This window comes from Carassius auratus, unplaced genomic scaffold (assembly GCF_003368295.1).
Source record: "Carassius auratus strain Wakin unplaced genomic scaffold, ASM336829v1 scaf_tig00215067, whole genome shotgun sequence".
NCBI classification, from domain to species: domain Eukaryota; kingdom Metazoa; phylum Chordata; class Actinopteri; order Cypriniformes; family Cyprinidae; genus Carassius; species Carassius auratus.
This window is the reverse complement of record NW_020527921.1, coordinates 16603-40262: the sequence shown is the minus strand read 5'-3', so window position 1 is coordinate 40262 and position 23660 is coordinate 16603. Positions and strand designations below refer to the sequence as shown.

Here is a 23660-nt window from a genome sequence, read left to right as displayed (position 1 = left end):
ATTAAATAGACTTGAATGAGTACAAAAGTACACAAGGTTGTGGTTGGTACAATTTTTTTGTGTTGCAAAGCTGAATTTACACATCCTTTAGAATAATTGTAATATGCTGATTTGCTGCTCAAGAAAAATGTCTTATTATTATCAATGCTGAAGACAGCTGCTTTGTATTTCTTACTGACCCCAAACTTCTGAATGGCAGTGTAATTGTCAGTTGTATATAAAGCAATAAAATTAACATCAACACAGCTCAGATAATTTGGTCTTGGAAGAAATATTGTTATACATGTGAGTTTATTTTGAGATATTTTGATCACATCTTGGTAAATCTGAGCACAGTTTGAGACATTTTCGAGATCTCATCTGAAGAGGAAAACAGGTGTATTTTTTTAAACCTGGTTGTAACACTAATAGAATAAACATATGATCCCATCTCTAAATCTATCTGTACACACAGGGGTCATGTCCTCTCATAAACCCTACAGACACTTTCCTCTTTGATGGCTGGGCTTTGGCAATGTCTCACCCTCCTGTCTGTCTGCTCCTCAAAGCTCAGCTTGAAACTGTCTGTCCGTGGATCAGTGGAGCTGTCCAGACCCATGTAACCGAAAAGCCGACAACTGGACTCTCCTAGACCTAATGCTGTGTGAATACAAATGGAAAAATTACAGAGAATTACAAGGGTAAGAATCAAGATGTTCTCTCACGGCTCATTAACCTTTAAGTTGCTCCTGTCTGAGTTTCCATCCATGTCCACTGAGATACACGCAAGGAGGCGGACAGAAAAACCTACGAAAATGCACAAAACTGTTATTTTTGGATAAAAGATATGAAGAAAGAGGGTGTGCAATAGTTTGCAATATTCTTGTAAATTATCCAGTAAGAGATAAAATAACTAAAAACACTGAGGAAAATACATTTACATGCTTTGGATGAATAAACAGGAAAATAACGTTGACGCTGTTGTAAAATTAATCAATTATAACACAAATTCAACTGTAAAGCAGCTCTAATGAAGACGAGTATATCATTCAGCAGTGTTTATTTCAATGTTTAGTTCAATAACTGTTCATTTATTGTTTAATTGAGCAACACAAAGCTGTACAGAAGAAAAGTTAGTTAGTCAGTTCAGAGATTATTTATTTCAGTGTTGCAAATTTAATGTTATAATCCAGTTGAATTCGGTTTTTAAAAATCATAAAGGTTTTGGAACATGGTAGCTGGTTTCCTAGCTATTCATTGACCAGTTGGGGGAGACCTCATTGAATGGGTAGACCATATTTACATCTGTCCATCTTTAGACCTGGTATCAAACCATTTGGTAACAAACCAGCTTCAAACCAAGCTGATACGATGCGTTTTTTCCAGCAAGACTCAACCAACCATATTCTTTTCAGTTTACATTTATCAGCAAATTCTGTATGTATATGTGAACATGCTTGTATTTTTCACGGTTAGAAATGTAAATGCATAGATGAAAATCATTTTTACCTCTTCTCATTGCCATAAGACTTCTGAGCAACTTTGGCATGTAAGATGATCACTGATTGGTCAGGACTGAATTGAAGGTATTGCCTCACTGAATCTCTGGTTACTTTTGGCAATGGGGAGAAATTCTGATCCTCCCTAGTGATGCACAAAAATATTTATTTTAAACTTGATGTTACAAAATGGTAAAAGGGTGGTGAATCAATATGCATCCTCTCCAAACTCATGCAGTTTACCCTTTCAAGTAAACTATCTGCATTTCTCAAAGATCCAATCATGGATTAACTCCTTTCCAGTTTCAAAGTAAATATTGGTATTATTTCATAAAGTGGGGAATATATATATATATATATATATATATATATATATATATATATATATATATATATATATATATATAATATATATATATATATATATATTTGTATAGAGCTAGAAAGTGTGATGCATTTAGGGCAATATATTTCAAAATAAATCCTTTTTATCCCAATTTCCTTTTTTAAATTTCACAGAAGGGGAACAGTCTGTGTAAATATAAGAAAACATATCGCTTTGTGTTCCTCAAAAGAACTTAGATCTCAGGTTTGGAATGACATACTAGTGAGTAAATGAACATACTAGTGAGTAAATAATGACGGTTTTTAACTTTTTGGCTCAAGCACAACTCTCTATTCATCAAAGAATCCTAAAAACAAAAAAGTATCGCAGTTTAGTAAGCAGCACAATTGTTTCAAACACTGATGACAAGAATAAATGTTTTTTTGAACAGAAAACCATATAAGAATGATTTCTGAAGGATCGTGTGATACTGAAGACTGGAGTAATGATGCTAAAAATAGTGTTGACATCACAGGAATAAATTACATTACTGTATTTTTGATCAAGTAATAGAAGCCTTGATAAACATGAAACACTTCTTTCAAAAGCATCAAAAACTTATCAACACAACTCAATACTTTGAACTTAATATGATCCGTTTGCAGTTTCTCTTTTTTAATGTTTCATTTATAAATGGCTAATTTTATTACTTACTCAATTCGAAACAGCTTGGGAGTTATAATTCCTCTTATTAAGACCCCAAGGATATAAATATGATATTTCCCAGCAGAGTGAATTGCTTTAATTGAAACTCGCGTCATTCCCCAGGCTTAGGATGTTTGAGTCAGTCTGCCTGGCCTTCCCAAGAGGATACAGGGTCAAAGGGGCACTGATGTTATTTCCCACTTTGAGCACATTAGGATGAAGGTCAAATTATATCCAAGTGTTTGGCTTTTTAAAATTACTGCACACAATACTTTTAATACATTGTATGGCTCATTTGACATGAAGAATCATGCAGTACTTTAAAACTAATTTAACTAGTTCCATTATCATACTTAAAAGACGATCTAAAATTCACTTTCCCTTCATATAAACTGCACTACAGCAAGATCTTTATCAGTTGTATGCCTACTATCTTTATTATAGCCGTATTAATATTTCATAGAAAGCCTATAAAGAAACTAGCATCACTGTAAATAAAATTCAGGTTTCAGACTGTAGTAAGTTCTGTGTTCACTGCACTTCAAGAGCTCACGCATCAGTCGTGGACTAAAACAAAACCGCAAGGAATTTCTGTAGGCTCACTGAAAGAAAGCGTTAATGTTCTCTCTCCTGCTGCAACCCCCCAGTGAAAATCCTCCTGCTCTTCCCATTTCGGACGGGGGTGGGATCTACATTTTAAACGTGCTCTGTAGAATTAATACCTGGCCAATGTCTTTGACTGTTGTTCACTCTATACTTGAATAATCGCCTGGAGAGGTTTCTACTCAGCTTAATGAACTGTTTGAATCTTTTAAGGTTTTCTTAACCACTACCGCGTCGTTTGTCGTATTTTTGGATACTGTTGCCCACTCTTACTGGAGAGATTCTACCTGTGTCATTACCTGAGGTGAGTGAAGCACGCGTCTGATGTGAACAGGTTAGACACTTCTGTCGAGTCCACAATGTCCAAGCCTGGAGAATTAAGAGGGAAAAAAAATACATCGTTGCTTGCGATTTAATTGTTTTATCGAGTTGGAAATGGAACAAAAATGGAACGACCTGGGCAGTGACTTTCTTAAAATATAAAATGTTTTAAATGGCAGCTAATGTGAGATGGTTAAACGTAGGCTAATGAATGTGAGAAACATGGTAAATGTGCTTAGTTGAGCATTTTCGTGCTATTTTTAAACAATGTTTTCAGGCTCCCTCAATAATAAAAAACGTTATTTTCATTAAAAAAGAAAAGAAATAGGCTACTGCACATTAAATAATACACGAAGAATATATTTAACAATAAAGGCCAAGTTATATATATAAAAATTATTTATAATACATTTTTTTGCGTTATAAAATGCATGGTCTCTCAAATAATCAGTTGTTTTTATATAGCCCCTAGGCCAATTATGAATATGATGACATAAATTTGGATATAAATGTCTGTTACGAGATTTAATTAAAATACTTTTTTATTAGCAATATTTAATATGTAGGCCTATATGCATGATATTTTTTAAATGTTAGCCATTGTGACTTTCAAATTAATATTGTGTACACATCACGTGGTCTTTTTATACCCGCGAATAGTGCGTTTGTTTAAAATTGCATATTGACATACTATTTCTAAGCTGTGTAGCTATGTGCACAGTATGTAATTATTTATCCTTATGCATACAACCAAAGCACACTGTGTAAAACTGTCACCCATAATGCAGTGCTCCAAAAAAAAATTAATTATTTTTTAGTTAATTTTTTCTGATCAGAAAGCAAAACATGCAGCAGACACTAATACTAATGTTTGAAGATTATTCTTGCTATAAAAGCAATTCTTGTATAAAAACAATATATAGGCTTTTTTCTTTTTAGCATTCTATGAAAGCATATATCTGACGGTACACCGTATACTACTGTGCAGTAAAGAGTACACTACTTATTATTCCATTCCAAACTAACTAAACTAAATATAGATTAGTATGTAGCAGATTGGCTGTGTCTCAAAACCTAGTGAGCTTCCAACCTAAACATAATTTTTGAGCACCATGCTTTCCACAGTGCTGCCTAGATAGGTTTTGCGACACATGCTTTATAGGTGCACATGGTTAGCTGGAGGCAAAACTATTAGTAGCAAAGGGTCACATCTGCTTTCAATCCCACTTTAACAAGAAGCTGCTATTAGTTAATCTTAATGGTGCTCCGAAGCTGTCAGTCAGTCAGCTGCCAAAGAAATAACGCTTCTCATTTTCCTCCATTTCCCTCCTCTAATGCTCCTGTCTTCTCTCTCACTCCCTCACACTGGGGTTTTCTTTGGTCTGTCTGTGCCCCATGTCAAGCTGAGAGAAATGTTTACACTGCGGGCTTTACCCCATGGAGATCCCTTTGGGCTAGAGCTGGGATCCGGGAAGCTTAAACAGTTTTCTAAAGATATATATATACAGCATGCTGGAAGAAATGTGCTGATGCTCTTCTTTTTTACTGTCACCTTTTCTCACTCCTCTACTTTACTCTGGAAGGATATGATTTCTCTTGGTTTAGGTTCCTCAGAGGAGCTATCATTTTTATTCATCCATACTATTCATAATGATAGTACTTCACTGTGTCTAATTTTACATTTTCCCATCCATTTTTTCACCTAATTTTTAATGCTCAGAGATTTATAAAACCTGTGATGAACAAGAACATATTTTACCACAAAACCGAAAAAAAAAAAAATCTGCTTTGCTTAAAGAATATGAGTAAGCTTATTTAGCACAATTTTATTAACTCTTTGCATTTCATTCTGATTAATGCTATGCTATTTAAATTGTAATGTTAGTTTTTGTTGTAATTCCTTTATATTATGCTAATCAATGATTTATGCTGGGAATCAGATATTTATTTTAATGCTTTACACTAACGATAGTATGGGATTTTTATTATTTATTTTAAGTAAATATCTACAAATATTATAACAAATATTATATAATATAAATGACATGTACATATTTTTTTATTTGACTTATTTTATTTTTTAACTGATCTAATTGTCGGAATATTGCACATTTTAAAGATCCTAAAACAGACTTTTTATAAAAAATATTATATATATATATATATATATATATATATATATATATATATATATATATATATATATATATATATATATATATATATAGATAGATAGATATATAGATATATATATGTGACATGCTCTCTTTTATTAATAGTATTTTTTCAATACTAATAAATAATAAATATTACATTGTGTAATTTTTTTATTTTATTCATTTTAATGATTAACTAAATATATATATTATATATTATATATATATATATATATATATATATATATATATATATATATATATATATATATATATATATATATTACTAATTCCTGACATGGTTCTATTTAATTTATTTTTCACTCAATCTAAATAAATAAATAATAAATATTATATAATATAAATAAGAAGTTATGGTTTTTTTAAATAATGCTCGCCATTGTCAACATGGTTACCTTTTATTATTTTTTATTTATTTCTAATTAACGCATACATTTTTTTAAATAAATATTAATTCATATTATATCAAATAAAAATACATTTAATTAAAAAAACACTTTTAGCATCGCTATCTTTTATTAGTTTTATTAATTTTAAATAAATACAAAACTTTTTTATTATAAATATTATATAATATAAATAAAAAATCTAATTTAATTTGCTTAAAACTATGGCCACCACTGTTACCATATTTCTCGTACTGACCTGTTTCTCTCTCTCCTTGCCTTTGGTCCTGCATGTCACTCAGATGTACATCAGCCACTTTGCAAACTTCATAAACTCTTCTATAGTGCCAGACACTCCGCTGTTGTTCATGCCAACTGGTTTTACATTATTCTGTCCTTTTGCAGTAGTGTAACTGTCAGAGCTCTGTTTTCAGAAGACATCTCCATCTCCATTTCCAGTAACTGTGTTATCAGCCTCATAGGAGGATTTGTAAATCTATATGTGTGTTTGTTTTCAGAGATAGTCATCTGTACTCAGGTGCTGAATTCTCACGCCTCCCTCCACGTGGCAATCAGTTACTGATACAAGTGAACACAGAATGAAGCTCCAAATAGAAGTGAATGCGAGTGACATTAGCACAAATTTTGATTATTTTGTGGGTAAAACATGCACCAAACCTATCTGGCATTTAAGTTACGACCATGAATAACAAGCAAACAGACAACTTTTATTGTAACTTTTGTGGTGTGAAATAACATGAGCATAGATAATTGATGACAGAATTTTGAATTAATTATGCCTGTAAACATATCAGCTTCAACTGCAACATGTATACGAATAGCAGATAGAAAATCAGCCCAGCACTAATCTGGCTGGCTGTTTATCTGCTGAGTAAAAATTCATGCCTAACCACGACAAACTCAATTCTTCGGCCCTGTGATAGTGATAACCCTTCTCAGGCCTTTGGAGAAGCAAATCCTTTTTCTGAAAGTCAAAGTGACTGACAGCACGCCATTTACAACACCAACGTCCCAGACGCTGTTATTTTGCAGCACTTACTTCACACGGCATTTGAACTCAGTGCCTCTGGTGATGTGATCGGCCCAAAAGCCTATTAACTCTTCCATGTTAATGGCCTGTTTAGAGCTGCTGCTGTGGACCATCTGTTTTGTGTCGCCATTTTATTGCAAGCTCAGACTGGAATGTATGGCTGCTTTTAAATCGCAGATTTCCTTTGACCTGCAATTTTTCTCTTTCTTTCTCTTCTCCATCTACAGCCATTGGAATTTTTGTGGCAAGATTGGGCCTTTGTCGACGAAACATGATACGTGCGTTGGTGTACATTGGTGTGCTGATAGCCATAATGGCTATGACAGAAGCAAGGCCTAAATCAGGTTGGTTAAACCGCCGTCATAACACTAATAAATCAATCTTGTCAGTAAGGCAATGTAGACTCTACCTCAGAGTCTGTCGATTACACTAAGCATTTTGTGGTGGCACAATTGAGTTGTTATTGGCAAACCAGACAACCATTGTATGGATTGGTTTGTTTTTTTATCAACTAGATCTGTGCTTCTTAACTGCTTGAGGATTTAGATTTTACATGCAAAACTAAACCAAAATGTTATTTAAGCATGAACTATGTAGACCTGATATACAGAATTATAAGATGGGTCTGAAAAAGAAAATTGACTTCACATTTTGAGTTTCAGTGGTTTCGTGTTTTTGGCAGCCACTGATTAACCACATTAAAAGCTCATAGTAATCAGCACAAATGATGTCTGTCCTTACTGGGTTGGTGAACCTATATTTTAATGTATTCTGAGTATGATAATACTATTTCTTTTACTTTGGATAATTTTGTTTATGATTCCCAAATTCAGGTTATTTTCTAAGTTTTACAATCAATTGATAGATGAATTTGATTAGAATTAATCTCAACAACAAAGGATAATAGAAACATCCTCCATCTTAAACAAATTCTAAACATATTGGCTTTACTATCCAAATTATGCATGATTATATAGTTGCATTTTATTTGCATCTGTATGTAAGGGATGCATGTGAAAATTCTCTTCCCTTCTCTTTTACATTTGAAATGCGTTAATTATCCCTGAAATAAGCATTTTTCATTCTTTACACATTGCATTTCAAATGTTTGATTTTTATCTTCAAGACCACAAATCTGTTTCAGATGCATTTTATTTGCATCTGTTAGACACTGTTAGAACAGATCTGCAACCCATTTTTGGTTTGGTAATACCAATGGTTCCCCTTAATTAAGATTGTCTGTTGTGACGTTTTCAGCACTTTCAAATTTCAGTGAAACATGGCACTGATTTTGGTAAACATTGTACATGCATAAAAATAAAGGTTCCATGAGTTGTTTTCGCAGAAATGGCATAGAAGAACCATTTTTGGTTTCCAAAAAAACCTTTCAGTGAACAGTTCTTAAAAGAACAATTTTTTTTCTTAGTGTGAAGACCATTTTTAATAATGTAAAGAACCTTTTGCACGATGAAGGTTTCATGGATGTTAACAGTTCTTCAAAGAACCATCAATGCAAGTAAAGAACCTTTATGTAAGATAGCGTAAGAACCGTTATTTGTTTCTTAAAGGATTTTCATTAAACAGTTCTTAAAAGAACTTAGGTTTGAAGAACATTTTAAATAATCTGCAGAAACCTTTTCCACTATAAAGAAATTTTGTGCAATGGAAAGTTCCCATGGATGTTAAAAGTTCTTCATGGATCCATGAATGCCATAAAAGAACCTAGTGTACTTGTTTTCTTGTAGCTTTAGACTGAATAAGTACTGTCATTGTGTTTTTCAATCCGAATCCCATTTTTTACAGCTGAACCAAAGTGTAAATCAGGCCCGGTCGACCTTGTGTTTATCATTGATGGCTCCCGCAGCGTTCGTCCCCATGAGTTTGAGACAATGCGCAAGTTCATGATAGACATCATCCATGAGATGGACATTGGCCTGGAAGCTACAAGAGTTGGTGTGGTCCAATACTCCAGTCAAGTCCAGAATGTGTTCTCCCTCAAAGCCTTCAGCAAGACTGCGGAGATGGTCAAAGCCATCAATGAGATCATTCCATTGGCACAGGGCACTATGACCGGCCTGGCCATCCGCTATGCTATGAATGTAGCCTTCTCTGCCGAACAAGGCGCCCGTCCCAACGTTCCCCATGTAGCCGTTATCGTGACAGACGGTCGCCCTCAGGACCGTGTGGCTGAAGTGGCGGCAGCTGCAAGGGAGTCTGGGATTGAGATCTATGCCATTGGTGTCGCCAGGGCTGATATGACCTCACTGCGAGCTATGGCTTCTCCACCATTTGAGGATCACGTCTTCCTGGTGGAAAGTTTTGACCTCATTCACCAGTTTGGGCTTCAATTTCAAGACAAGCTTTGTGGTAAAGTGTTTCTCCATTTGATATACTGTATGCTCCACAATAGTGAAAGGATCTAGACATAAAAGTTTAACATTTCAACTTTTTTTGGACTCTGTTCTAAAAGGGTTTAACCTCAAACCTCAACTCAAAGATGCAATTTCTTCTTAGAAATAACAAAGGATGTAAACTGCCATTCACAAAGTTTGTCATTAATTACACCCTCATGCGTGTGCATTCCTCTGCTTATAAACAAGCTGCACTGCATCTGTTTATTTTCAAACAGTTGTTTTGCTTAATATAATTTTTCTGAAATCATGATAATTTTTTTTTTCAATAATCTATGATGTAGGGAAAGTTCAAAAGAACAGCATTTATTTGAAACAGAAATCATTTGTGTCTTTATAAATGTCTTTACCATCACTTTTGATTAATTTAATGATTTAATGCTTTCTAGCTGAATAAAAGGGTTAAGTTCTTAAAAATAACTTTTGAATAATCTTGTATACATTTTTAATGTAAAAAAATATATTAAATAATCATAAATAATAATAATAAAACATTCCATTCTTTCTAAAGTATTGTACAATTATTTAATTTACTTAAATCTAGCTAATTGGATCATAGTATTAATTTTTGTTCTTTATTATTTTGTCAAAAATATGCTTCTTGTGAGTTTAAATGGAATATTTTAAAATATAATTTTTAAAAGTCAAAACAAAATTAAAACTGTAAACACTGTTTGAGATGCTCTCATTGGTTCACATTGTCCTTTGAGCTTTAAATCAGTCCCACCTTTTGTTTCTTTTTTCTTGCTGAATATCCTATTTCATTGAGGATTTGAAAGTGGAAAATCTTATGTGCAATACATAAATCTTATATTGACTGTAAGCACATGAATACTCTTTCTTTGACATCCAGTGGACACTATGGTTTAACCTGTCTTGCTTTCTCAATATTCATATATGCATTGGATTTGCAGGGATGGACTTATGTCTAGAATCAGATCACGGCTGTGAACACATCTGTGAGAGCTCGCCTGGCTCCTACCACTGTCTCTGTCTGCCTGGATACACACTCCACGAGGACGGCAAGACCTGCACACGTGTGTAGCCTTACAAATGACACATCAAAGAAGTATGACACAATTATCATTCCAGTGGTGCTCAACAGGTGTGTGTTTGCTTTGCAGCCATTGATCTTTGTGCTGAAGGGAAGCATGATTGTGAGCAGATCTGTATCGCTTCACCCGGGTCATTCACATGCGACTGTAACACAGGATACACACTCAACGATGACAAGAGAACCTGCAAAAGTTAGTGACACACAGTAGTGATATCTACATAACAATTTGAGTGAACTGTAATTTATAAAATTGACATGAACTTATATGTTTTTATAGAGTATATAGACAAAGGTTATGTTCGGAATAGTATACTATACCATACTATTTTAGCAGTACATTTACATATTTAGCAGACGCTTTTAAGCAAAGCAAAATACAGTGCATTCAGGCTATATATATATATATTTAGCTGTATGTGTTCCCTGGGGATCAAACCCACAACCTTTTGCACTACTAACGCTCTATGCTCTACCACTTAGCCACAATAACTCAACACCATATGCAAATATTCTGCAGCAGTGTATACACTAGTATTCCATTCCGAACATAGCAAAAGGAACATACTGTGTACTAAATATACACAAGTTTGTGTATAACAAGTTTGACCTTAAGACCTCTTTTAAGGGTTAAGATGCTTTCTGAATTACTTTTTTCTTTACTAGGATTTTTTCTTAAATTTTAAGAGTAAACGCCCACATTTCTAAGAATTTTCATAGAATTTTGTCACTAAGAGCTACTTTTTGCATTAAGATTCTTTATGAAAACGGGCCCTGCTCTTTAATGTACAGCACAATATAGCCTCAGCACATAGTATGCTTATTTGTGTAATGCAAACTTAAAGATCCAGTGAAATCAATTTTTATTTAAATACTATTACATTATTTATTAATATTTAGTTTTAGCTTAAATTTTTTTAATACACTTAGCTACCAAACGAGTTAGTTGCATCAAGTATTTTTTTTCCGTTTATTCTAAGTCTAAGTATTTTATTTAATATTATATTTTATTTTATTGCTTTATTTCAATTAATAAAAACAAAATAGCAAACAAACAATAGTTTTAGTTTTAGATAACTATAAAAACACTGACTGAAGATGGAAGTACGCTAGCCTATTTATGGCTTCAAAATGATTAGACGTGGACTAAAATCCAGAAAATCCAGTCCAGATTTCATGGGGTCTTTAACACCTGATTACTCACCCAAGAAACTTCTCTCACCGTTCTCTTCCTGTTCCAGTGATCGACTACTGCTCATTTGGGAATGATAGCTGTGAGCACGAGTGTGTGAGTGTGCTCAACGGCTTTAACTGTCGCTGTGACGAAGGATACTCACTCAACAATGACCTGAAAACCTGCACAAGTAAGTGAGAGCAATTTCCTGAAACTTACAATGCTTTTTAAACTATAAAAAAGTAGATGCTTTGTAGTACTGCAATAGAATTCCATTCAGTTTCTAACATGTAACTGATGTAAAATGAGCAGAAAATGATAAACCAAAATAGTAGCTGTATGCTAGTATGGGCAAATGTGAACTAAAATAGGCAGTGATTATTGTTCTTGTGTTTTACCATCACCAACGTCTCATGCTTCTGTCTGCCTGTTCCAGTGATCGACTACTGTTCTTTTGGGAATGATAGCTGTGAGCACGAATGTGTGAGCGTGCTTCAGAGCTTTTATTGCCAGTGCCGTGAAGGATACACACTCAATGAGGATGAAACAACGTGCACAAGTTAGTGAGGGCCACAAATACACACATAATTCACATATGGAGGACTCACAAATACCCAAAACACTACAAGCCTGTAATTAAATGCCAGACTCACTCAGACATTCTCCTAACTAACATTTTTCAAACACATGGAACAGTTTCTAATACAAAGAAAAAGTTTGCAGTGTCATTACAGCATCCGATTGGCCACATATGCTGCTATAAAACACACCAGCGCTATCTATCCGTTTCCTCCTGGGACCATCTGGTTCATCTATCAAGCCACTAAACAAAACTGGGTGTTTTAGTGTATGAGTTTCTAGTTCTGTACAGTTTTTATAGTAAAGAGTAAAAACATAGCCAAGTTTAGCGTTTTTGGTTTATAAGCAGTATAGGGAAAACTGCTATTTGTTAGCGCAACTAGCTTGTTACTGGAAAAATACACTGTTTTGAAGGTAGTTATAGCCACTGTCATACTGCTAAGTGTATTTAAGTTAGCATTGCTGATTTAGTTACTGCCAAGCACTGCTAGATACATGAATATACTTTTAGCAGCTTAACTGTTTTGAAACAAGATCAACAGCTTATAATTTAGTTTGATGTGGTTTTGCTCCTCCTGCTTTGCCAAAGATTTTCTCACTTTTCTTTGCCTTTTCCAGTGATCGATTACTGTTCATTTGGGAATGACAGCTGTGAGCACGAGTGTGTGAGTGTGCTCAATGGTTTTAACTGCCGCTGTAATGAAGGATACTCACTCAACGATGACATGAAGACCTGTACAAGTAAGTCAAGGCCATCATCAGTTTGTACATACACAAATTCAAAAGGAATTCCCTTAAAATCAAGTTTACTTAACATTTTTCTTAATTGTTTACCATCGGTATTGGGTCAAACCATGCTAGTTTGAACATCAAAAAGATGTGGATCCCATTTGGTCTAATAATCTTATGTTCTTTCTCAAAGCACTGAAAGCTTTCAGATGTTTGTCCACATTTGGGAATTGGGATTGCGAATTAGGCCACATACAGTATAGCCTGTTCTAGAAAACTGAATCTTCATGTTTTCCCTCCAAAATGGACTCAAATAAATGTCTCAATAAGAGCATGTGATGGCCAAAACAAGCATGGAGAACATTTGGCAAACAATTGAAAGTAAACTTGACTTAAAGTATCTAAACGGTGTAGTGCAAAATTTATATATAAAAATGTATTGAAATGTTTGTCATATTTGAATTATGATCCATCTAATCCATATTTAGTGATCGATTATTGCTCATTTGGGAATGATAGCTGCGAGCACGAGTGTGTGAGTGTCCTGAAAGGCTTTCACTGCCGCTGTAATGATGGATACACACTCAACGATGACAAGAAGACCTGCACAAGTTAGTGAAGTCGCTTACAATTCATTTATACTTTCCTTTTAAATAATTTCACTGCAGTTTTCTCAATTGTATACCATCAATATTTGAGGCATCAATTGCAAAACAAAAGAGCTTTTTGGACAGATGGAGTGTTTCCAGTTTGAAAACTGTGCATTCAAAACAATTTGGGAAGGTTGTATTTACAAGATGAATGCAAATGTAATTGTAATTTAGAGTGGGAAATTTTCTTGTGTGTCTATTTTCGCTTTAGTGAGAAAACATATCAGAAGCAATAGATCTAGCATCTGTATCAATGTTACATTTTTCAAAACTACAATAGAACTATACAATTAAGAAGTTGCATGTACAAAATACCACAGTATTGTACAATTATTGCACAGTATATAATGATTAGACTTCTCAACTCGTAAAAATTAACTTCCCAATTAGAAATGCACAAACTGTTCAAACAGAGTTGTTTGCTTGTTAGTAAAAAGTTAAATATTTTAACATTCAATTACTTTTTCTGTGTTATTTGAGACCATAAATTCTTGTTGAATGCACCATTTATAGACACGTTTGTGGTTTCTAATAAGATTCCCCCCAAAAAATAAAGGCCCCAGTGAGAGCATATGATGGTCCACAACAAGCTCTTACTGTAATATTGAGAAAAATTGGGAAGAATTTGGAAGAAGCAAAGAAACTTTTCTTTAAAACTTTCAAATGCAAAAAGCTAAAGTGATTAATTAGGGATTCATTAAATATTTATTCTGTATGGCTTGCATGTCCTTGAATTCTAATACATTTAATCCATATTTAGTGATCGACTACTGCTTATTTGGGAACGATAGCTGCGAGCATGAATGTGTGAGTGTCCTGAAAGGCTTTCACTGCCGCTGTAATGATGGATACACACTCAATGATGACAAGAAGACCTGCACAAGTTAGTAAAGGCTCACAATCGATTTATGCTTTCACTTATATGCCATTTCCTTACTTTTTCTCAGTTGTTAAGCATCAATATTTGGGCCATCCATTGCTTAACTTGTCATCAGGTTTGTAAATGGTGGAGTGTTTCCCATTTTCAAGGGTTTCTGAATTAAAACTCCAACAGAGTTCTCTGCCATATTCATGATAAAGAACTGAGAAAATACCTGAATTATAACATTAATATAAAAGATAAATGTTTATCCTGTTTTTATCCTGTATTTTTAGTGATCGATTACTGCTCTTTTGGAAACGATAGCTGCGAGCACCAGTGTGTGAGTGTCCTGAAAAGCTTTCACTGCGTTTGTGATGATGGATACACACTCAACGATGACATGAAGACCTGCACAAGTTAGTGAAAGCCACATGTTTAAACTCTACACATACAGTACACACGTATGCACACGGCGTATACATACCTTAATTTGAAAACCAAAATATTTCATAGCCTTTATGAATCCAGTAATCCAGGCTTTACTGAAAATCCATGAAACAACCACATCTATATAAAAGCATTTTTATGAGTTTCCTTTCTATGTTTCTTCCTCTTACAAAACATTTTGCTATTTGCCAACTACTTTGGCTACTGGTTAGTAAAGGCTCACAATCAATTTATGCTTTCAATTATATGTCATTTCCTTACTTTTTTTCTCTCAGTTGTTAAGCATCAATATTTGGGAATTATAACATTAATATAAAAGATAAATGTTTATCCTGTTTGGTCATGTTCTTTAAATCCATTTTTAGTGATCGATTACTGCTCTTTTGGGAACGATAGCTGCGAGCACCAGTGTGTGAGTGTCCTGAAAGGCTTTCACTGCGTTTGTGATGATGGATACACACTCAACGATGACATGAAGACCTGCACAAGTTAGTGAAAGCCACATGTTTAAACTCTACACACATACAGTACACACGCATGCACACAGAGTATACATTCCCCATTTTTCCCATTCCCCAAACCAAAATATTTAATAGCCTTTATGAATCCATGAAACGACCACATCTATATAAAAGCATTTTTATGAGTTTCCTTTCTATGTTTCTTCCTCGTACAAAACATTTTGCTCTTTGCCAACTACTTTGGCTACTGGTCTTACTCCAGATTTTGAGCTTCTTTGCTTCTTTCTGCCTGTTCCAGTGATCGACTACTGTTCATTTGGGAATGATAGCTGCGAGCACGAGTGTGTGAGTGTGCTCAAAGGCTTTAACTGCCAGTGTAATGAAGGATACTCGCTAAATGATGACCTGAAGACCTGCACAAGTAAGTGAGGGCGACATATCAAACTCTACACACACATACTGTTGCGCACACCCTTATTTAAACAAGGATTAACATCCACAAGGGCATTAAAAAACACAAAATAAATATGTCTGTTTTATTATGAACTCTGCTGTCTATGCCTTTTATGACCAGCTGGTTTAACTGTTAACATTCTGCTTCCTAAGCGTACAACAAACGCATATGGAAACTTTTGAGTTGCAACTTGTGAATTGCTTACACTGTTTTCTAAAGTCTATTTCCTGCTATTCTCTTCTTGTTCCAGTGATTGATTACTGCTCATTTGGGAATGATAGCTGTGAGCATGAGTGTGTGAGTGTCCTGAAAGGCTTTTACTGCCGTTGTAAGGATGGATACACTCTTAATGACGACAAGAAGACCTGCACAAGTTAGTGAGAGAAACTGATCGACACACATACTGTTCCAGATCATTCCGCCAATCATCCATGCTTACTCTGTTTGATTGAGCTCTTTAAATTGTTCAGCTCTCCTGATATTGTTTTTTGTTATTGTAATTATCTTAAAATGTACAGTTACCTTATGCTGTTTTATAACCTGAGTTTTATGAGAATCTACATTTTGTTGGCTGTTCTTGCTTGTGTGTTCGGGTCACAATTAATGTGTCATCTTCAGTCTATAGGATGGGTTACTCTGTTGGCTTCCTTAAACACTATTGGCTTTGTTTTTGTCTCTTAGTGATTGATTACTGTTCATTTGGGAATCACAGCTGTGATCATCACTGTGTTAGTGTGCTCAATGGCTTCTACTGTCGCTGCGATGAGGGATACACTCTTCAGGAGGATAGAAAGACCTGCCAGTGTATGTATGATCCGGACGGATGCTAAATGTCTGTTATAATAAGTAGAGCGGTTTGTAGTGTTGTCTATATTAAAATACTGCCTCTTTTCCTGGTTGTAGGTGCAAATATAACACTTAATATGTTTTCACAAACAATTGCTAAAAATAATAGCTTTTAAAAGCAGTGGTAGGATTGGTTTAGTGCATATTGACGTCTATATTTTATTGTGTGCTTTTTATGTACACAATTTATTATTTATTAAACATTTACTTTTCAAAATATCATTCAGTTTTTTGGGCTTCCACAAATCTGTGATAAGATACAGTATGATTATGGACATTCCAAGTTGAATATCCGATTAATCCCCCCCATAAAAGATATTCTACTCTCAAACTGTGCTCAAATTGCGTAACACTGTATGGTTACTATCGCCTAAACTCTTTAAAACTGTTCAAAATCAGCTGGCTCGGAAGTGAGCACCCCCTCTTTAAGCCTGATGGCCTTCCCAGACCTTGGCCTCGAACAGCTGGAAAGACCAAAAATATCAAGTGTGTCGTTTATCTTTTGTTAAGTTTACCTAAAGGCTCTGGACATTTGCTTTGAAGAGCATTCCTTCACCAGATTTCCGCTTTCTGCTACCAATAAAATGCATAGCAGAAATTCAGTTTCATTCACATTTATTCTGTTTCTCTTGCAAGTATTTACAGCAGATTGAAATTATGCAAAAATCTGATAAACACTGTTACAGTGCTCAGAAAATTTAATTTGATTGTTTCGTTTTTTTGTCTGATCAAAGAAAAGTTCGCAAACAAGGCTGCATTAATTTGATAAAAAAATTTAGTAAAAATAATCATATTATTACAATTAAAAAATATTCAAATATTATTACAATTTTCTATTTGAATATATTTTTAAATTAAATTTATTCCTGTGATCAAAGCTGAATTTCCAGCATCATTACTTCACTCTTCAGTGTCACATGATCTTTCAGAAATCATTCTAATATGCTGATTTTGTGCATAATATTATTATTAAGTTGAAAACTGCTTAATATTATTTGTGAAAATATAAATGTCTTTATCACAGTTGATCATTTTAATACATCCTTGTTGAAGAATTAATCGTAATTTCTTTTCCTTTTCTGGCTCACCTCATGAATCTGTTTCATGTTTATTTTCAGTGTGGTTAATGCTCTTCATGTTTATGTGTTCTGCAGCGGATAACTTGTGTAACACAGTGGAACATGGTTGTGAATACCAGTGTGTGAGCACTCCAGGATCTTACCACTGCATATGTCTCGAGGGCCATGTGCTACAGGACGACGGCAAGACCTGCGGAAGTAATGCACGCTTTCATTCTGATCACCCTTGTTTTAAAAGGGGAAATTCCTAAAGCTGAATTCCTAATGCTACAAATTATAGATTAGCACAATATTATACACCTTTGAAAAGACAAAAATTCCCCATCTTCTCTGCTAATGGAAAACATGTTTTGAAATGCATGTTTGTTTTTTTCCTTTCCAAGCCTGTCGATCTTCCAACATCGACCTGGTTCTCCTCATCGACGGTTCCAAGAGCGTGCGGCCGCAGAATTTCGAGCTTGTCAAGCAGTTTGTTAACCAGGTGGTGGATCAGCTGGACGTCTCCCCTAAAGGAACACGCGTGGGTCTCGTCCAGTACTCAAGCCGGGTGCGGACAGAGTTTCCGCTTAGCATGTTTCAGACAAAAGAAGAGATCAAAAAGGCTGTGATGAATGTGGAGTACATGGAGAAGGGGACCATGACGGGTTTGGCTCTCAAACACATGGTGGAGAACAGCTTCTCCGAGGCTGATGGAGCCCGTCCTGCTGAGAAGAACATCCCACGGGTCGGCCTGGTCTTTACTGACGGACGATCACAGGATGATATTCAAGACTGGGCTAAGAAGGCCAAGGAAGCAGGTATTGTTATTAAGGGGACAAAAATAAAAGTGTTACAGTCGTAGATACCATACACTTTAAGCTTTAGTAATAAATACATAGAATGTGGTGTAAGAAAATAGCTTTGTAATAAAACATTATAATCCTCCATTTATCATCATTAAAAACAAATCTAAATTTAGACTACTAGTCAACATTTGAAGTGGATCAAAACCTTTCATCAAAGTTGTCCTAAAAACAACACAATACCCGTTCTTTTCTTAGGACAACTTTGATTAACTTTTTTGATCCACTTCAAATGTTGACTTCTTTAATCTAGCTTTGCAGCTTTTAGTTTGATTGTAAATATTTTCATTTTTAAATATAATATTATTGCTAGAAAAGTTTGAAAGAAATTCATTTTTTATGTCATCATATTAGATTCATAGTAGATTAAAATCTACATTTGTACTCAAACTAGTATAAGAAAATAACTTTAATAAAATAAAAAAATAAAAAAGTTTTATTTAAATAGAAATATTAGCATTAATTACATTTGCAAAATAATGAATATTACTAAAAAGATTAAAGATAATTTTTTTTAAAATGCAATAAGATATCCCAAATTGCAAACCTCATTTAAAATGAATATAATTAAGCATCTTCTCACTGGCTATTTACTGAAAAATAAAAATAAATTCTACTAATTTCATGAAAAGTGCAACTTTTGTTCCAGGTATCACCATGTACGCTGTTGGTGTGGGTAAAGCCGTGGAGGATGAGCTGAGAGAGATTGCCTCTGAGCCTGTGGAAAAACACTTCTTCTACAGCGCCGACTTCACTGCCATCAGCCAGATCGCTGAGAACCTCAAACTCAATGTCTGTCCAGGTGTGTTTGAAAGACTGAGAACACTTACATACAGTACTTGAATCTTGGATGCCAGACACAATTGCACAGTATTTTGTTCAATATCGCCATCTAGAGCCTGAGGTAAACACACACATGCAAACTTTACCTAAGGAGGTGCTTATAAGCCTATATGTTCCTTATTAAAAATCATTACCTGCAAATTAGCATTTCTGCCAAATACATAAATGCAAATTTTGGGAAATGATTTTTAATGAATATTCATTATTTCTTTAATTTGCACTCATTAAATGCACATTTTTCAGCTGAGAGTCAAGGTGAGATCGAGGTGAAGGACCCCTGTGCTTGTGAAAGTCTTGTGGAGTTCCAGCAGGTTACGATGTCCACCCTAGACCAGCTCAACCAGAAACATATCCTTTATATATTCAGTACAGAGTCTTTAAACATTATGCTTTCTTTTCAGCATGTGCAATTACACCATGCAATAGTGTAACTCATCCAACTCCAAACTTTCTATGGTATGACCTGAAGATTAACGCATTATTACAACAAGCTAAGGGGTTTAACAGAAGCCCCTCTGTACAGAAAGAGCCCACATTGTGTCCGTTGGTCTGATCTGTTCCAGACTGGCCCCTCTGGTTTGGCTCCTCACATAAACCTCTGTGACCACACGCTTCAATGGCTCTTTGTTTCAGATCTCTCACTCAGCATCATTCATCAAAGCTCAAAAGAGCCCTTGTCCCACGTCTGAGGCCAGAAACAGATGTTTCTGAACTACTAAATGTAGATGCACGTCTCCACTGGATCCATTTAACTAGAATTTGATGAGATTACAAAGGAAGGATGTTGCTTCTTGGCTCTCATCGTAGTTTTAGTACAGATCTTGCTGATAGGATTCATTTACAGTTGGATCTGGTGGTTAGAGTGCATTGCTCAGATACTTTGAGTTATTTTGCTCAAGCGATGCAATTTTCAAGTTAATTCCCACATCATATTCTCATTGTTTTCTCATCAGAGAGGCCAAAAGACCACTGTAATTTACCTTTTGCATGTAATTATGTAAATCAGTGCTGCAGTTGTGATGTATTTTTGTAGGCCAACCTGAAAATTAGCATTACTCTGGTTCCTTCGATAAAAACCCAAAAGGATTTTTCCATTGGCTTTCAGATTATTGCAGAAACTAAGCTCTGTGACCAAAGTTTGGTTCTTGTTTTGTTCATCATGATAATATCTACAAATGAACACAACTTTTATGAATTTGGGAGCCTAAAAGTAATTGGCAGAAGTGCAAAACTAAATGTAAGCTATAAAAGAATAAGTCATTTTTACAATAGTTTGCAAGAGTGTAATTATATTGTCATATGTAGTAAAAATAAGTAAAAGTTTAATATATTAACATATATATCTAGCCCATACAAACATTTATGTTTATGTGTATGAAATAATTTTTTGAACATATGTCATGCACATGAAAAAAAAACATCAAAACATTTTCATATAAATGTCAGAGTAAATATAAAAATCAATATATCAGGAAATATCAAAGACAAAGATGCATTTAAAAAAACGATTGCAAAAACATATATAAACAATGATATTTTGTATATGTTTTGTTTTATTAAAGTTTTATGAATAAATATATTTTGTTGATATGGTTGCTACATAATAACATAAAAACTCATATATAGATATTGTTAACATACATATACACATTTTACTCTACTTTTATATGTTTTAAACGTATATCTTTATCTACCCATCAGAGAATGTGTGTGTGTGCCTTATATATGTAACATATTATTGCCCTACATCGAGATAGATATATTAAGATATATTAGATATTCTTTAAAGATAAGTTAAAAAAAAATCACACAGGGGGTATTTCTGATGTATTTTATGTCATAGAATAAAACCCATTCAAAACACCCACTGACCCCAGGACAATGGAAATGGAAATGCTAAAATGCTAAATCGTTTCCCAGTTTTGGCCTACAAACACATGTCACTGTTAATGATTTGACTTTGATATGTAACTTGTGATCATTGTAATAACAGTAAACGCATGCATAGAGACTCAATTTGCTGTTTTGACCTGGGACGTAAAGAAAAAAATCACCCAGGACAAGCAAACAAGCAACTGAAAACCACCCAGTACACACTAGATTTGTAGCAGTTTTGTATGTCTATATATATATATATATATATAGAGAGAGAGAGAGAGAGAGAGAGAGAGAGAGAGATAAATCTAGTTTGAAATATGTAATGCCTAAAACAGCAGAAAAGTAGTGTGGATGACTGATCACGTTTTATAGTATATTTCCTTAACTGTGTTTCACTGTCAGCTATGACCAAGCGACTGGAAGTTCTGGAGAGCCAGTTGCTCACTAGAAAATGAGAAAGCACTTTGAGGACGGGGCCCGCTGGGTGTGAAGGGTCCCACAGTCACAAGATCTACAGGTGTTGACGCCTGATGCATGAGGCCCACTATTTCCTTATGACATTTTTGGACATGGCTAATATTGTTCCCTATTTATACATGCTCTGTATTGAATGATTTATAGAGAGATATGTATTTATGGCAAATTTGATATTAGCATTTATACACTAAAAAGGGAAATTAAGTGTTTTATACCACTCTGAAATATTGTCATCTTTATCCTGTTTGCAACATTTCTGGCTCCAAATTTATGCACAATATATGAACATGGATCTGTAAAACCTTTATTCACAAATATATGAACAGAAAAAAAAAAATAGTACTAATTCCGTAAAAGCACACATCCACTTACTTATGACCAAAGCTGTTGCCTGTTGTGCATGAATATTTAAATAGTCAGAGGAACATGTTTGATCATTGTAAACTGTTTAACTGGACTGCAGTGTGGCCTGAATGGTTTGTTAACACAAAGATATGATTTTAGAAATTATGTTAACAGGGTTATTGTGTACAAGTGCCCCTTAAGATTGTAGTTTTTTTTAATTGTTGTTATTGAATACAGAATCCAGTTATGATACCTCAGTGTACTCTGGCCTCAGGTTTTTACGTTTTCTTGATATTTGCAAAAAAAAGGCCCCATTATAAGGCTGTTACATGTGAATTATTTCCTAATAACACTCCTTTTTAAAACATTCAAAGTGTGTCTGTATTCTTTCACAGTGTTAAATAAAGATGTTTTCAGACTGCTGTCATTCTGAATACGATGCTTTAAAAATGTTCTACCATAATATAAAATAAATCTACTATTTATCTGTAGAAATATATACATGGGACCAATGAAAATCATATACAATGTGTATTATTTATTATTATTTATTTATTTTAGATTTACTTTTCACTCAGAAGTTTAGTACATTTCAGAAATAATTACAAAGAAATGGCAAGTAAAACATTGAGATAAAATGTTGTAAAATTTGGAGGGAGGGAGTTCTTGTAACTACTGCAAAAGTATTAGTTGTTATTGAAACTTTGAAAAGTCATTTTTACAGTGTACTTAAATATGGCATACATCACAAACTTTCTTCAGATTTAGTGATTGATCAGCGTTTACATCAGCCACCATGTGATCCAAACGCAAGAGACCATTAGTGTTAACATTTCAAAACAAAATCTCTCTTGATGCCAGCAGACCTTTGAACAGCTAAAGTAATCTCGCTTATTATGTTCCTTGATCTTTTGTGCATCTCTCCACAGACGTGCTAATCACTCCCAGGGATGCAAGCTTCAGAATAACAGGGGTTCCTGGTCGCTTTGCCCTTTTGCCTGCAGATCTCTGGGGCCCGAGATGCTCGAGTCTCTCTTGCCATCGCTCTTGCTCAATCTAGGCTGATGGAGGTTGTGAAATGTCAGAGATTCCCGCTAGCCTCAGTGAACGCGTGTTAATTACCACAAACATACTGCAGCTCAGACTCCAATACTCAGATGTCGAAAGGACAAAGCTCCCTAATGTGAATTATTGTCTTTTTAGGAACACAAACACGTGTTGAGGAAAAGGGCATGGTTTTTCAGGCTGGAGTTAATTGTTTGTTTGTTTTTTGACAGATGTGTGATATGAAGATGAAGTGAAGATGAAGCGATGTAAGTTTAGAGCCATATTAGGAGGTTAACTTTATTTAACAGACAATTTGAATCATAATCATGGATTTGGTCAAACCAAAATAAAATACATTAAAAGTCAATGTTACCATTCTAATGATTTTTAGAATGGCTGCATTCAGGGTTCACAAAAAAAAAAATAAAAAATCTAA

At 34.5% G+C, this 23660-nt stretch overlaps 2 protein-coding genes across 5 annotated transcripts; one reads left to right on the top strand and one right to left on the bottom strand.

The window, feature by feature from the left end:
- Nucleotides 1–310: 310 nt before the first annotated feature.
- On the bottom strand, nucleotides 311–7159 carry LOC113093528 (recombining binding protein suppressor of hairless-like protein). Its single transcript, XM_026259242.1, has 5 exons — nucleotides 7063–7159; nucleotides 3411–3480; nucleotides 1489–1623; nucleotides 716–786; nucleotides 311–639 (listed from the first exon to the last, which is right to left on the bottom strand). Exons 1-5 carry the CDS (start codon nucleotides 7157–7159, stop codon nucleotides 458–460), a joined length of 555 nt encoding a protein of 184 aa, XP_026115027.1. The 3' UTR covers nucleotides 311–457.
- On the top strand, nucleotides 3188–22593 carry LOC113093524 (matrilin-4-like). Of its 4 annotated transcripts, XM_026259236.1 has the most exons (19): nucleotides 3188–3415; nucleotides 7274–7390; nucleotides 8850–9413; nucleotides 10372–10494; nucleotides 10582–10704; nucleotides 11753–11875; nucleotides 12122–12244; nucleotides 12883–13005; nucleotides 13482–13604; nucleotides 14404–14526; nucleotides 15318–15440; nucleotides 15712–15834; nucleotides 16118–16240; nucleotides 16549–16671; nucleotides 17868–17990; nucleotides 18176–18589; nucleotides 19284–19436; nucleotides 19721–19825; nucleotides 21752–22593. In XM_026259236.1, exons 2-19 carry the CDS (start codon nucleotides 7318–7320, stop codon nucleotides 21808–21810), a joined length of 2844 nt encoding a protein of 947 aa, XP_026115021.1. In that variant the 5' UTR covers nucleotides 3188–3415; nucleotides 7274–7317; the 3' UTR covers nucleotides 21811–22593. The 4 variants fall into 4 exon arrangements, with proteins under 4 accessions (XP_026115021.1, XP_026115022.1, XP_026115023.1 ...); XM_026259237.1 differs by lacking the exons at nucleotides 14404–14526; nucleotides 15318–15440 and having other exon boundaries at nucleotides 3189–3415; XM_026259238.1 differs by lacking the exons at nucleotides 14404–14526; nucleotides 15318–15440; nucleotides 15712–15834 and having other exon boundaries at nucleotides 3189–3415.
- The last annotated feature ends 1067 nt before the right edge of the window (nucleotides 22594–23660 follow it).

Coding starts and splice junctions, on each gene's coding strand:
- LOC113093528 (XM_026259242.1), bottom strand. CDS start 7,159: ATGGTCCACAGCAGCAGCTCTAAACAGGCCATTAACATGGAAGAGTTA. Junction 3,481..7,062: donor AGGCACTGAGTTCAAATGCC/GTGTGAAGTAAG, acceptor TTAATTCTCCAG/GCTTGGACATTGTGGACTCG. Junction 640..715: donor CAGACAGGAGCAACTTAAAG/GTTAATGAGCCG, acceptor GTATTCACACAG/CATTAGGTCTAGGAGAGTCC.
- LOC113093524 (XM_026259236.1), top strand. CDS start 7,318: ATGATACGTGCGTTGGTGTACATTGGTGTGCTGATAGCCATAATGGCT. Junction 10,705..11,752: donor TGACAAGAGAACCTGCAAAA/GTTAGTGACACA, acceptor TTCCTGTTCCAG/TGATCGACTACTGCTCATTT. Junction 14,527..15,317: donor TGACAAGAAGACCTGCACAA/GTTAGTAAAGGC, acceptor ATCCATTTTTAG/TGATCGATTACTGCTCTTTT.